At 40.5% G+C, this 13,440-nt stretch overlaps 1 protein-coding gene across 2 annotated transcripts in view; it reads right to left on the reverse strand.

The window, feature by feature from the left end:
* Nucleotides 1-1,252: 1,252 nt before the first annotated feature.
* PKIA (cAMP-dependent protein kinase inhibitor alpha) overlaps nt 1,253-13,440 on the reverse strand; it is a 61,147-nt gene continuing 48,959 nt past the window's right edge. The window contains exons 2-4 of one of the 2 annotated variants that reach the window (XM_075920487.2): nt 8,192-8,369; nt 7,894-7,963; nt 1,253-3,054 (exon numbers count right to left, since the gene is read on the reverse strand). In XM_075920487.2, the coding sequence (XP_075776602.1) occupies nt 3,048-3,054; nt 7,894-7,963; nt 8,192-8,342 (228 nt within the window). In that variant the 5' untranslated portion in view covers nt 8,343-8,369 and the 3' untranslated portion in view covers nt 1,253-3,047. The remainder of the gene's footprint in view (nt 3,055-7,893; nt 7,964-8,191; nt 8,370-13,440) is intronic. The other variant, XM_075920486.2, reaches the window with a different exon arrangement.

A 13,440-nucleotide genomic window follows, 5' to 3' on the forward strand; every position in this document is an offset into this window, starting at 1 on the left:
ATCCCTCTCACACTGGTCACGTCTGCACAGCAGCATTATTTCAGAATAACTGCCATTATTTCAAAACAATAAAATGCACGTGTACACAGCAAGCCATTATTTTGAAATAATGTCTAGCTGGAGCACTTCTTACTCTGACTCCTGTAACCTTTACTTTACGAGGAGTAAGGGAAGTCGAAGGAAGAGTGTTCTTCCTTTGACTTCCTGCTGTTTAGCCAGGACCAATAGCTGAATTAAGCTATTTCAACTTCAGCTACATAATTGATGCAGCTGAAGTTGTGCATCTTAATTCGAGTTTTGCCCTGCTGTGTAGACATGCCCTCTGAACATATATTAGCTGCTTTATTTGTATTAACACACATAGTGCATAACTTTTTCCCTTAAGAAGATCCCATGTGCTTTTATAAGCGTAACAAATGTCCCCATACCTATAGAAGCAACACTATCACAGGATCTAAGTTCTACAAATGGTACGATGGCTCATACTGCAGTTTGAGGAGCATGGTGCCGTGGCTTAGGGATCAGGGATCAGCTCAGTTCCTTCAGATCTCTGACTGCCTTAATGGTGTCAGACACAGAAGGAAGGTCTAGGTCAGGGGTGGCCAACCCACTGCTCGTGAACCGCATGCGGCTCTTCAAAGAAAAAATTGCGGCTCCCGCACCTCTTCAAGGTTTTTGTGTGAAAGACAGAGAGTGTCATGGTGTCCCATGCAAACTTCAAAATGGCCAATGCCTGCTCTGCTCTTAAAAGAGCAAACTGTGCTTTTTTTTTTTTGCTTGACCAAATGTGGCGGCCAGGGCTTTCCCCCTCCCCACCTCAACTTTTTTCCCCCACTCAGTTCTTTGCGCTGTATCCACCACTATTTCGGCTCTTCATCTGTATCTGTAACGGGTTGGCTACCCCTGGTCTAGGTCTTCAATTCCCACATCTTCTGGCCTGTGGCATCTATCCATGCTGGCAGACTCAGCTGTTTCATGCCACAAGGGAAAAATCACATTCCCCCCCCCCCCGAATTTCAAGTCCTGATGCAGAAGTGAGGGTAAACGTTTGAACAACAATTTAGTTTCCTTCAAAAGGACTCCCAGTGAAACTAATCAAGGCATAATTGTATAAGTTTATCAGAATTTAGCTTAAAAGAAACAGGCTATTCCTGCAGACACCAAGAATGCTGTGGGTTTGACAGCTAGGTATCCAATTTCCAGACAACATGAGGTAAAAGGGGCAGACTGTGCTAATGAACCACAAGCAAACTGCTGTTTTGTTATTTATTAACACTAATAAATGAGCTCAGAATACTGATCAGAGAGTTTACATGTCTCACAAAAATTCCATGTGACAAATATCAGGATACATATTGTAGAAACAACAGCTGTGGCAATAACAATAAAGAATGTTTCATTAACTAATGACTAATATACCAGAAAGCAATCACACTAGTAATCAGTAATAATTTACATTAAAAAGTGCACATTTGAAATCAAGGGAAAAAAGTGACACTGTCAATTAAAAAAAAGCCTTCTTTTCTTTTTACTCTGTGATAGGTTCCCATGCAGTTGCTACAGTATTTGTCATTCTTCTCATTTACCTAGGTCAGGGAGACATGGAATTGACCCAGTACTAAGCAATAGTGTAAATCTATGGCCTTTTTGCCAAGGGAAAAATTGACCATCATAGCTACTGCAAAACACCTTATTTTGTAATATTATTCCAAAGTAACTTACCTGGGTGGAGACAGTAACCTGGAATCATAGTGACTTTATACCAGAATAATTAATTAGTCTGTTCAGAAAACCAGATAAATTAGTTCAGAATCGAATCACTAATTCCAGAACTGAAAGTCCACAGAGGGGAGTTATTTCAGAATAGCTACAATTATATTGGAATAGTTATTCCAGAACCGTTATATTGGAATAGCCAACCTGGTCAATTTCTCTACATTGTAGACTAGAATTAGGTTTAATAGCAGGAACCACAGCTTCACCAGCACCAACAGCCTCATTATTTCCAAATGTTTTTCAAACCATACTTGTTATAAGTTTACTCTAAAACAACAACAATAAAATTATTGGACTCTCTCATTTAAAAAAAGCTTAGAACAAGATAAATAAATCTGAGAAAGAACTATAGGGAAAAAAAAGAAAACCAATGTAAAGATTTGGTTTGAAACCCTGATCTGCAACTAACTACAGTCAAAGTGGCCAAACTGTACCACAAACACAAAAAACATACAGAACTGAGGAAATATTCACATTAGTGAATCATTCTAAAGGCTCATCTAGTAATAAAATGGAGTGTTGATGAGTCATTAATTTTAGGCATAATCAATTTAGCGGTTGACATTTTAATTTGTCACATGCACACCACCACATTATGCAAAGAAAAAAAAACAGCCCTTTCAAACAAGTGGTAGAAAAATTCACAGTAACAGAAAATTTTTTAATGAGCATTTGAAACAGGGCAGGTGGAGCATCTAAGTAGTACAATACAAAACATTGTAAACAACAGAGCTGTAAATTACAGGTGCAGAGTTCTAAAAACAGTGCTTTCTACGTAGTTCTTTTACTCGGTGATCAACTTTCCAGAGAATGTTAAACTCTGAGGATCACTCAAACCTTTGCCACATAACACAATTAAATCCTCTGATGCTTCAAAGACCTTTTTCTACAAGAATTGTCTACTTTGTTCTACTTTCTACAAGCATCCCCATCAAGTAGTTATGAAAAGATCCATCTAATTGATGTCAATGTCCCACGATTAATAATATTTCAACCATTGCTAATGACAGAGGTAGAGCAAATTCCATCTGCTGTCACAACCTGTGTTCCCATTTTTAGCATTATGTTGAGCAAGTTCCAGCAATGAAACACATCCATTTTTTTCCCCACCAACTTGCTCATGGAAACAAATTTGTTCCAGCAAACTCTTGCAGTCTGAAAACATGCAGCAGCTGCTCCTGTCCGTCAAAGTTGAAGGTCAGCTTTCCTGTTTTGCTGCTTCCCCCTGGGTCTCCCCAGCTTGTTCAGTTGGGTTTCTTTGTGCATCTCCTTCACTTTCTGCAAGAAAAAAAAAAAATGAGGGGAATGATTGAAAAAAAGTTTTAAAGATGTCCCATTCTAGATCTGTATTTTGCTCCTGAAATAAATTTTATCCTCTGCCAAATTTAAAATTTGTCATGTTATTGTAGCAATGTTGGTCCAAGGATATTAGAAAGAGAAGACAGATGTAGTAATATCTTGTACCGTACCAACTTCTGTTGGTAAAAGAGATAACCTTTCAGAAGTTGGACTAATAAAGAAAACTGCCTCACCTCCAGTGTCAAAATATCAGAGAAAGGAAGGTAAAAGGAGAACTACTATACTGAAAAAATAATGGGGTTGCAATTAATTCAAACATGTTTTAAAGATACCCTATATTAATGAAAAAGCAAGACTGCATATTTAAAAACACCCTGACAAACCTATTTCTGGCTGATAATTATCTATCATTGCAAGTAACATCTTAAGTTTTAGTAATCTTAATGTTAACAGTTTTCCAGGTTTGTTTACCATGTTCATTTAACTATAAGAAAATCATTGATTGTATTAAGCCTAAATAGAGATATTTGATGGGCTATAAATATTTGTCTACCATAATCATAAACAATAGTAACATTTTAAAAATTCATACACCGTGTGTAATACTTTCTCTAAGAATCACACCCCACATATGTGACTACTTTTGCTCTCTCATTAGCCACAGGAATGATTTTCAGACTTGAAAATATATTTTACATTGATAGACTTACAAAGTTCAGTCATTTTAGTTAACCTAAAAGAAGATTAAGAGGGGACTTCATAATGACCTGTTCGTACCAACATGCGCAGAACAGATCTGATAGTAAAAGGCTCTTTTTCCAGCTAGATAAAAGGCATAATAAGATGCAATGGTTGGAAGTTGAAGCTAGACAAATTCAATTTGGAATAATGTAATTAACCACTGAAACAATCCACCACTTTGCTTGGCAAGTTATTTGTCAGTTCCATTCTAAAGACTGAATGTCTCCTAAAATAAATGTTAGAATTACAGCATGAATTATTGGGCTTGATGCATAAATTACTGAGTGAAATTCTATGGCTTGCATCATGCTGAGGTCAGAGTGGACTAAGCCTTCTAGCCTTAACATCAAAGCACCCCTTTTAATGTGAGATATGCCACAGGTGTGATTGGCCTAATTAATTAGGTGCTTCCCAGCCTGGTCGTGTGAGGGGTTAAAGAAGGCCTGGGCAGTTTATGGATACCTGGGCCTCACCAGAAGGCTGACAAAGCTCTGTTTATGGAGTTGGAACCAACAAGTGGGAAGGCTCCTCTGTGAAAGCCAAGGTGGCTCTGATTTTTACTCAGACTCATGGAGTAAGATATGGCATTACATCCAAAAATCATGTAAAAAAATGAATGCTATGTTACTTTCCAGCTTAAGGTTCTATGGTGCTCTTGGACCATATTTTCAAACTTTTTCCCTGAATCCACAGGGGCCAGAATCTTTTTTTTTTTTTTTTTTTTTTTTTTAAGTAAGCAAGCTGAGATTCTCATGCAATGTTGATTCTAGCAGGTGGACTTTAAGAAATAAAATACATCACAAGACTAATAATAAAACTGCGACAGTTGACAATACTAGAAATATTTTCAATATGGCTGCAAATGGCCTCTCTGATCAATTTGTAATTCCAGATATTCTTATCCTCTTATAGTCCACCAACTGTCTCAGATTACATCACTGACTTAATCCTAAAAAAATTTCTTTTCTTCTCATCTTTACTGATCCAAACTTAAAACTATCATTCCAATTCTGTATTACTCTGCCTATATCAACTTTCTTCCCCTTCTCTGTTTTATGCTGAGATGTTTGGACCCTCAGTTTTCACAAGGATGCATTCCTCTCAACTTTTCACCTTCCAATTCTATTCCTAACTCTCTATGATGCAACTGCACATATCTGTAATTTTTTTTTTCCGAGCCATTTGTATCCATCTATTCTCAAAAAGACAACATTCCTCAGTGTTCTTTTTAAGCTTCAGGAGTAGCCAAGTTTTCTTGTTTTTTCCTGAACAGGCTATGATCTGGTAGCACTTTATAGACTAATAAACATGTTGATGGTATCATGGGCTTTGGTGGGCACAGCTCATGACGACTCTTGTCATCTGAAGAAGTGGCTGTGCCCATGAAAGCTCATGATACCATTTACATGTTTTGTTAGTCTATAAAGTGCTACCAGACCATGTTTTGTTCTTTTTAATCTTGGTATATGGATCACTTTAGTTAAAGTCAGGTGCTGAGCTAATCTGTGCTGAATTGTGGGCAAAATACGCACTTCAAATTGGGTTTCATGGTCTATCCTGAGAAGGTGAAAGCTCAGCTCACTTGAGCTAACAACTTTTCCATGAGCACACAAGTATAAAAGCCTTGCTCTCTGTTGTCAGCCATTACTGAGGACACAGGTGTTTCAAGTTTCTTGTTGTGGATTGGGAACAAAAGTCACATTGCTGCAAAAAACTGACTATGTTTTTATTTTAAATACACTCTTAATTAAATATGCCCACTTTGAGGTTATGGGGGGGTTGCAGATTACAGCTGGTTTATTTTGGCTAGCATACTGCAGTACTTGTTTTGAAGAAATATCCTTATACTTGCACTTCTGCAAATAAATATGAAGTAGAAAATGAGTCAAATTTTGGACCTACCAACTTAGTTGAGTTTGTTGCTATATTGGTGTAATCTAACAAAAGAACGTTTGAGCATAAATTGCCTGACATCTTTTTGCCAACATGTAGATTGGCAAGCTAAGTCTGTGTGTCAAACAGCAGCTGCATTAGAAAGCTGCCAAAATTGACGAACAACAGTAGGTATTTCACAGACCTGGAAAGTGATCTACTCTCTCACCTTGACACAGGCATGGTGGGCCATTGGTGAAACAGTGCAAGGGACACTGCAGAAAAGATCAGTTTGAGGCTTTTGATTTGGCATCTTTAAAAGAACTACATTCACTTTGCAAAATCAGTTGGGGGTTGAAGTGGAGAAAGAACAACTCTCCAAAAAATCCAAACTATTCCCAATACAGAAGGTTAACAATATATCCAACTGTGCAGAAGTTTAAGAGAAGGTACAATGCCATTTCCATGTATCTTGCTAACCTAATAAGATTTTATTGACTGCTTTGAAAAGTTGTCTGAAATTACATTTTATATAAGCAGCAAGAGAGCTTTCAAACTAAATACAATCTTGAATCATAGCAAACTTATACTAATCATTATAAAAGTTTAGCCATTCTCAGAATATATGAAGATTCAGGATCTCAAGTCTCCTTTTCAACAAAGCAAAGCCTACTGCATCTGTGATAAATATGTTAATATGAATTTTTAAATAAAATTCCTCTGAATGATCACAAGAGAAAGTAACTCTAGCTACTAATTGCTTCTTCAGTATTAAGAGATACTGAATATAGTCAAAACAGTGAAGTTTGACTGTGTAATTGCAGTTTTGTAAAATGTAAATGTATGGTAGGAAGAAAGTTTAAAGGGATAAGTTGAATCTTAACTGTAGGAATTTGAAGTAAATCTAGAGCAGAGGTTCAGCTGGAGCTGAAGCTGGCTGTTTGTGGTGGCTCTGGGGGCTGTGGTTGGGATACATTATGGCTCCCTGAACTGCCACACAGGAGCTGGCTCCCAGGGTGCAGCAGCATCACCTCGGGCAGTTGGAGCACCAGTGTCAGCTTCCCACTGGGGAGGGGGCAAAGAAAGCCCCGAACCTCATTGTATGATCTGGCTCGCGGGAATAAGCGCTCCCCTTCCACCTCTCCTGGCTGAGGGAACAGCAATGTGTGGGCAGCCCTTCTTCTCCACAGGCTGGATCATTGTAGTAAGGCTCTGGGCTCCCTGCCCTCTCCAAGCAGGAAGCTAACGCTGGAGCTCCAATGGACTCCAGTCAATGGGAGCAGTGGAGGCGCTGCCTGGGACTGACACAGGGCACCTAGGCAACTAAATGCCCCCCACTCCTTCATGCCCAGACTTCTGCACTCCCAGCCAGCTCATGCACCTCCACCACGCTGAGAGCCAGCATCTCCAGCCTGCTCCTACCCTCTCCCTCCAGCCAGGCACCCTACTTCAAGCCTGCTTCTGCATCCTACCTCCTATCCAGACCTCACCCCCCTCTGACACAAATCACTGGCAGCCCTGTCCTGCACACTGACATGCCCCTCCCCATTTTTGTCCTAACTTCAGAGCCTGGGGAGTGAGGGCGGGGAATCCTTAACCCTGGAACCTCAGAAGAGTAAATCTGGCCTACGGGAAACCCTGAACCTCAGTCCTCCATGTCCCTCCCCAGGAGGGGCTGGAGCACCAGAGGCATGAGGTGTCTCAGTTGGGGGCCACATCAGTAGGGTTGGAGATTTTTGGAGGGAGTGTGTGTGTGCGCGAGCGTGCTACTAAAAATACACTTAGCCTTTTGAAAAAATATAGCCCCAGAAGGCTGTATATGGCAATTGCTTTGGAGGTGGCTCTACTAAGGATAGAAGTTGGCTTATTACAGAAGTCCCAGAAGATAAACAAACTCCACAATCTCGATCCTTGATCTAGTCAATGTGGAGAGAAACTCCCAAATCATTCTCTGTCCCTGCTGAAAAAGCACGTGTAACCCTACAGGATAGGACAGGCCAATCACAGGCAGCTTTCTCAGGTTCACTGTCATTTCCTCACATTAGGGCCAAACAACTTACTCCATCTGCAGCAATTATAGGTTTATGTCAAGACCATTAGATTCAAAGGAAAAAGTGTCAATATTTACGACAGGTGTGGGGGGAAATTTCAAATAAAACAAGGATAATTACATTAACAACCCACCATAAGGGCATTTACAATTACCTTCTGAACTGTTTAATCTTCTTATTCTTTTGCAACAGAAGGAACGTCTGATCTTCCATAAGCAAAACAACTACAAAAATGAGTAGTGACAAGTTTGAGAAGAGAAGCCATTTAAAAATCTGAGCTTCTGTACAAGTAGCAAAATCCACTGATTGTGCAACATCAGATGAAGAGTTGGAGATTATCCATTTACCCATGGGAAGTAATGCGTGTGTATACTAGCCAGATTTACTAAGTTATTCATTTCTTCAATGTGTTTTTTTGTAAATAGCTAAAATAAAAGAATACAAGTGCTTACCTGTTTTGTTTATATCAAGTTCTGATAACTTTAAGGATAGTTCACTAGAGTTCCCACTTGTAGAGGACACCAGGATATCATGTAATGCATTTCTTCTACCTGTTCTTCCTGAAGCAATAAAATCTGCATATGTAGATTCCACATCAGTCATTGCTAACAAATATCCACATAGCAGTACCTACACAGGAAGCAAAAAAAGACACCCATACTTAAAACACAGAAAAGATAAAAATGACAGGGAGGCGGAAGTTGAGGAATAGATACCTTCCATCATGAAGAATGAAACCTTTAAAAGTTGCTAGATTTGCAGTAGTAATAAGGAGAGCCCTCAAACTACTGAAAAGTTATTAGAAAACAAAATTAACAAAAATAAATAGTTCCAGGGTGTTAAACAACAAATGTTCTTTATTAAACTATTGACAACTGTAGTTTAAATATTTGAAATAATAGTTCATAATACATTCATAGGTGTATTTTTAAAAATGATAAATTTAGTAACATAAGAACTCTGCTATTTAGTGTTTACTGGGAAGTGGGAGGACAGTGGGTGTTGGAAAGAGTTCTTTTCTGCGTGAAATACAAAGCACATAGATTAACAGACTTTGAATTAGTCAAGTTCTGCTTTGTTTCTGCATGTTTAATGTCCCTACCTGCAGTGGAGAGGTTATGCTTTGATAATGTTGGTACGGTATATACCATTAGGGCTTCTTCAGTTAATTTGCTTTGTGAATTGGCACCAAAGCAAATGTATTGCAATAAAGCCACTGAAGTCAGTGGAGTTATGCAGATTTCCATTAACTGAGGACCAGATCTGCATCATCTCCTAGTGGTTTAATACCTCTCCTCTCCCTTTACTTTACAGGGGAATTTTATTACAAATGTTTTTGAAAAAAAATCAATTTCTAGGCTTCGTTTTGACAAGCATTTATTTTACGTACCCAAACTCTATTAGCATGCTTGCTGCAGAGATCTAGATAGTTAGGTATTAGTAAAGAAATTTTAGACCAATTGAGTCTGCTAGACCAACACTTGATAGCTCTGCCCTTTTTGCATTGGTGCTATTCCAGTGAAGCCACCAATGGAAGAATTGGGTCCCTAATGCAAATTTAAACCTTACTAGTTTTCAGTGGGTGAAAGTACATTAACAATTCAACAAGAATGAGCAAGAGTAGAAAAACTGGGCCACTTAGCAGGGCACCAACTTACTGAAAAGATCTACAACAAAAACCAATGTCACTCATCCATTACCAAGACTTTTTGGGGTGCCCTGTAATGCCCTACAGATAGGACCATCTTCTGGACATCACAGTGTTCATATTGTTGATTCAGATTATATATTAGGGACTGCCTGCTGTGTCTTGCACAGGACTGAATGCTACTGTCACACCATACGGGATTTTTTCCTTCTCTGAACTATAAGGTCTGAGGCCTTTTTGTGCAGCCATATTAGGAGAGCAGCAACCATGAGCCAAGAAACAAAGTCGCATCTTCACACTCCATTTAAATTACATCAAAATAATGCAATAAGGAGGTCCTGTTCTAATGGTACCCGCAATCACCAGGTAAAAGACACAAGTCTTAAGAGGTTTAAAGAACCTTCGATAGCATTCGGTCTGGCAAGGAACGATATATCAACAGTTGTGTGTGTGAAATTCCTACCACTTTACTGTTTTGCCTTTATGCTCCATACTTCTCTATTGTAGAGCTTCTGCCTTGTTCTTTGATAGTTATGTAACAGGCCAAAACAAATTTTGCAAGTAGATAAACTGAGGTGATGCACAGAATTGCTTGTTTTGCAATATAATAGGTTGTGATGTCAACATGCAGTTGACTACACAATTAACCAATAAGGCTGGGCTTATTGGTTAATCTTGTAGACTACAAGCACTACCCCCCTCTTGCTGCCTCTGAGGACAGAGCCCAAGATCACAGTTGCCAGAACTTTATACCCTGCCAACTATACTGTGCAGAAGCTGGAGTCCCTAGGTGACCTGATTCTGATGAGCCAGCTGGAAAAGTTTGTCTGTGTTACTGGAAGTGGTGAGCATTGTATGCTTAGTGTGTGCATTCTGTTTTGAGAGGTTAAGGATATTTCTAGATAAAGCTCTTTCACTAGTAAAAGACCATGCAAACCTACAGATTATATATAAGTTTAAGTCTTAAACCCACAGAAGGGTAAATGGTGGGTGTCCACTTCCCTGGCTGCTACAGACTTAAAATAAAACACTCAGATTATATCAGGTGGTATAGTTTAGCAGATGCAGGGGGAAAAACCAACACATATACTGGGAAGATCTTAAATGCACCTGACTCTTTGGGACTCCCTTGTGCTGAAGAAGTTATGAAGAACAGGTGCTAAGTATGGCCAGAGCCTCACTGGGTTAGTATATTAAAGAAAATGACACTGTTAAAAAAAGAAACCAGTGTACAGGCAGTCCCCAGATTACGCGGATCTGACTTATGTCGGATCCCTACTTATGAATGGGGTGAGGGAACCCCGAACTAGCTGCGCCCCCCCCCCCAGCAGACCGCCGAGACGCGCCGTGGCGGTCCCGCTGCCCGCGTCCTCCGAGGCGAGAAAAGCCGCTCCGCGTCAAGAAAAGCCGCTCCGCGTCTCCCTGGTCTGCTGGGGGGACCCCCCCCCCAGAAAACCAGGGAGACGCAGAGCAAAGCCACGGAGGACGCGGGCGGCGGGACCGCAGCATGTCTGCGCAGTCCCGCCGCCCGCGTCCTCCGCAGCGAGAAAAGCCGCTCTGCGTCTCCCTGGTCTGCTGGGGGGGGGGGGGGAGGCGCCCAGCTAGTGAGCCCCCCCCCCCCCAGCAGACCAGGCTTTTCTCGCCAACGCCTGGGGTAGAGCAGCTGGGGGGCTGCCGGGTTGGTCCCACAGCTCCGAGGTGCGGCGCTACTGGACCAACACAGCAGCACCCCAGCTGCTCTGCCCCAGGCATCCCCAAGTCAGCCGCTGCTGAAACTGATCAGCAGCTGACTACAGGAAGCCTGAGGTAGAGCTGCTCTGCCCCCGGCTTCCTGGAATCAGCCGCTGATCAGTTTCAGCAGCGGCTGACTTGGGGATGCCTGGGGTAGAGCAGCTGGGGTGCTGCCAAGTTGGTCCCCGCAGTGCTGAGGTCCCAGCTGCTCTGCCCCAGGAGTGTCCAATTCAGCCGCTGCTGGTCAGTTTCAACAGCGGCTGAATCCGGACGCCAGTTCCGACTTACATACCAATTCAACTTAAGAACAAACCTACAGTTGCTATCTTGTACCTAACTCGGGGACTGCCTGTATTCTCTCTCTCTGTAAAAATGCTCACACAGTGGTAAGATTTAACTATCAGGACTGAAGCTACAGCAGCTGATGCCAAAAGATTCCAAAGTATATATAAAATCTTCATTGACATATTACTGTTAACTTGAAGCAGCTGTTATTACTGCATATGATGAAGTATTTCCTAAAAGCCAACACCAATATTTATTCAATCATTTAGCATAGATAGAAAGAACTTTCTCTAAACATTCGTCTTCATTGTTTTTTAAAATGAATGGGCATTTATAAGATAAATGCTAGCCTCACAAATCTTGTCCACTCCCACCCTGGTTTTGTTTTCGTTCTTTAACCCTCTCTGTCTTCATATAGCCAGCCCATCGGCCTACTGTGCCATACTGAAATATACTGATGAGCTGTTTGACACGCCAGAGAAAAGAGATGGTGTACATTATTTTATCTGGCTTAGTATAGCCATATTGAATATCATTCGATATTCATTCTAAGAGTGATTTATCCATAAAGAATTTCAAGACTATGAAGATTCAGAGAATGAACTAGTGATGCTGTGTCACAAGTCAAATGCTGAGTGGCTCACAATTTAATTCTTGGGAATGAGACCCATGAAACAGGAAAACTGCTGAGAAAAAGAGTGAATTAAGAGAAGCCAGCAGTGACCAAAAGTTTGTCCAATATAGGCAAAATATTGCCATGCCTTTCAGTTAACCAAAAGCTTTCTTGGGGGTTCACAGTAACCCATGTCAGGGTAACATGTACTGATTCCTGTAGCATGTTGTTTCCTCATTACAAAGTGGAACAGTAAGCTATTCAACTGCTTCACTAAATTTACTCTTTACTTCAGCAACAACCTGAAAATGTTTAAGCAAATTAAATAAATTGATTAAAAGCGTAAGGGTGGGAACGAGAGAATGAAGGTGATGGTGTCAACTAGAAGCCACAGGTCAGGTTAACCAACAAAAGACTTCAGAGTAGGCTGTCCTTTCTTTCAAAATATGTCAAACTTGACATGATCAGAAGACAGATTTATATTTGATTTTAATGCAACTTAAGTAATAAAAGTCTACACAGCAATTGTTTCTTGCCAGGATGCTACCTTAATCTGTGAAGTGCAGCAGTAGCAGCACACTGCCAGAAAGAGCCATCTTTCATTCTGCAGAAAGCTGTACGTCACTTTGCTGATCACAATGGATTTGTTTACAAAATGATGAAGCACATAGTATTACTCAATTTCATTTAGAATGTTTTCAACTTTGTTTTGCCATAGGTGTTTGTAATACACAGCTCTCTACCTTTTATCCCCAATACCAGTTATGGCAATTTCTAGAGCTAACATGGTTCATAGCTTAAGATCATCTATTCTTTTAACCTTCCCTCAGAATTTAGAAACTGGGATGTTCTCTCTGTCAAGGGAAGAAATTAGTGACAAGTGGCCATCTTTTATAGTGCTACTATATAGCCTCCTGTCTCATTGTATTTACTCATCTACAGATGGTACAGCCAGAATCCAAAAATCTCCATTTCTGCCACATCTACTAGATGACAACAAAAAGGGAGGTGGTTTCCCCAGATGTGAGCACCATACCAGTCCAGGTGTTCAGGAGATACGTACACAGTCTTTATTTCACCCCTTTCGCTGGAGTACATTACTCTTCCCAGCGTGACAGTTAAAGCTGACCCAAGACCCAGTTTATCTATAGTCTACTTATTCACATATTACTCATAAAATAGTTATTGAGTAGGGACTGTGGATACTTCGCCATCAAGGGGTGTGGAAAGCATTCATTAACTGTGAAATACCAGGCCCATTGTAGAGAATAGTTAGAACACACCACTCCCACATCATGGCAGCTGTTACACTAACCTCAGCTGTTTCTCCATCAACTCACATGAACCCAAGAGTTTACTTAATGTTTCTCCTCTTGGATTCATTTTATTAACTCATTGTAGTTCTATAGCCTAAGTGTGCTTGT

Source organism: Pelodiscus sinensis, chromosome 2 (assembly GCF_052426305.1).
Source record: "Pelodiscus sinensis isolate ZL-2025 chromosome 2, ASM5242630v1, whole genome shotgun sequence".
In the NCBI taxonomy this organism is placed as follows: Eukaryota; Metazoa; Chordata; order Testudines; family Trionychidae; genus Pelodiscus; species Pelodiscus sinensis.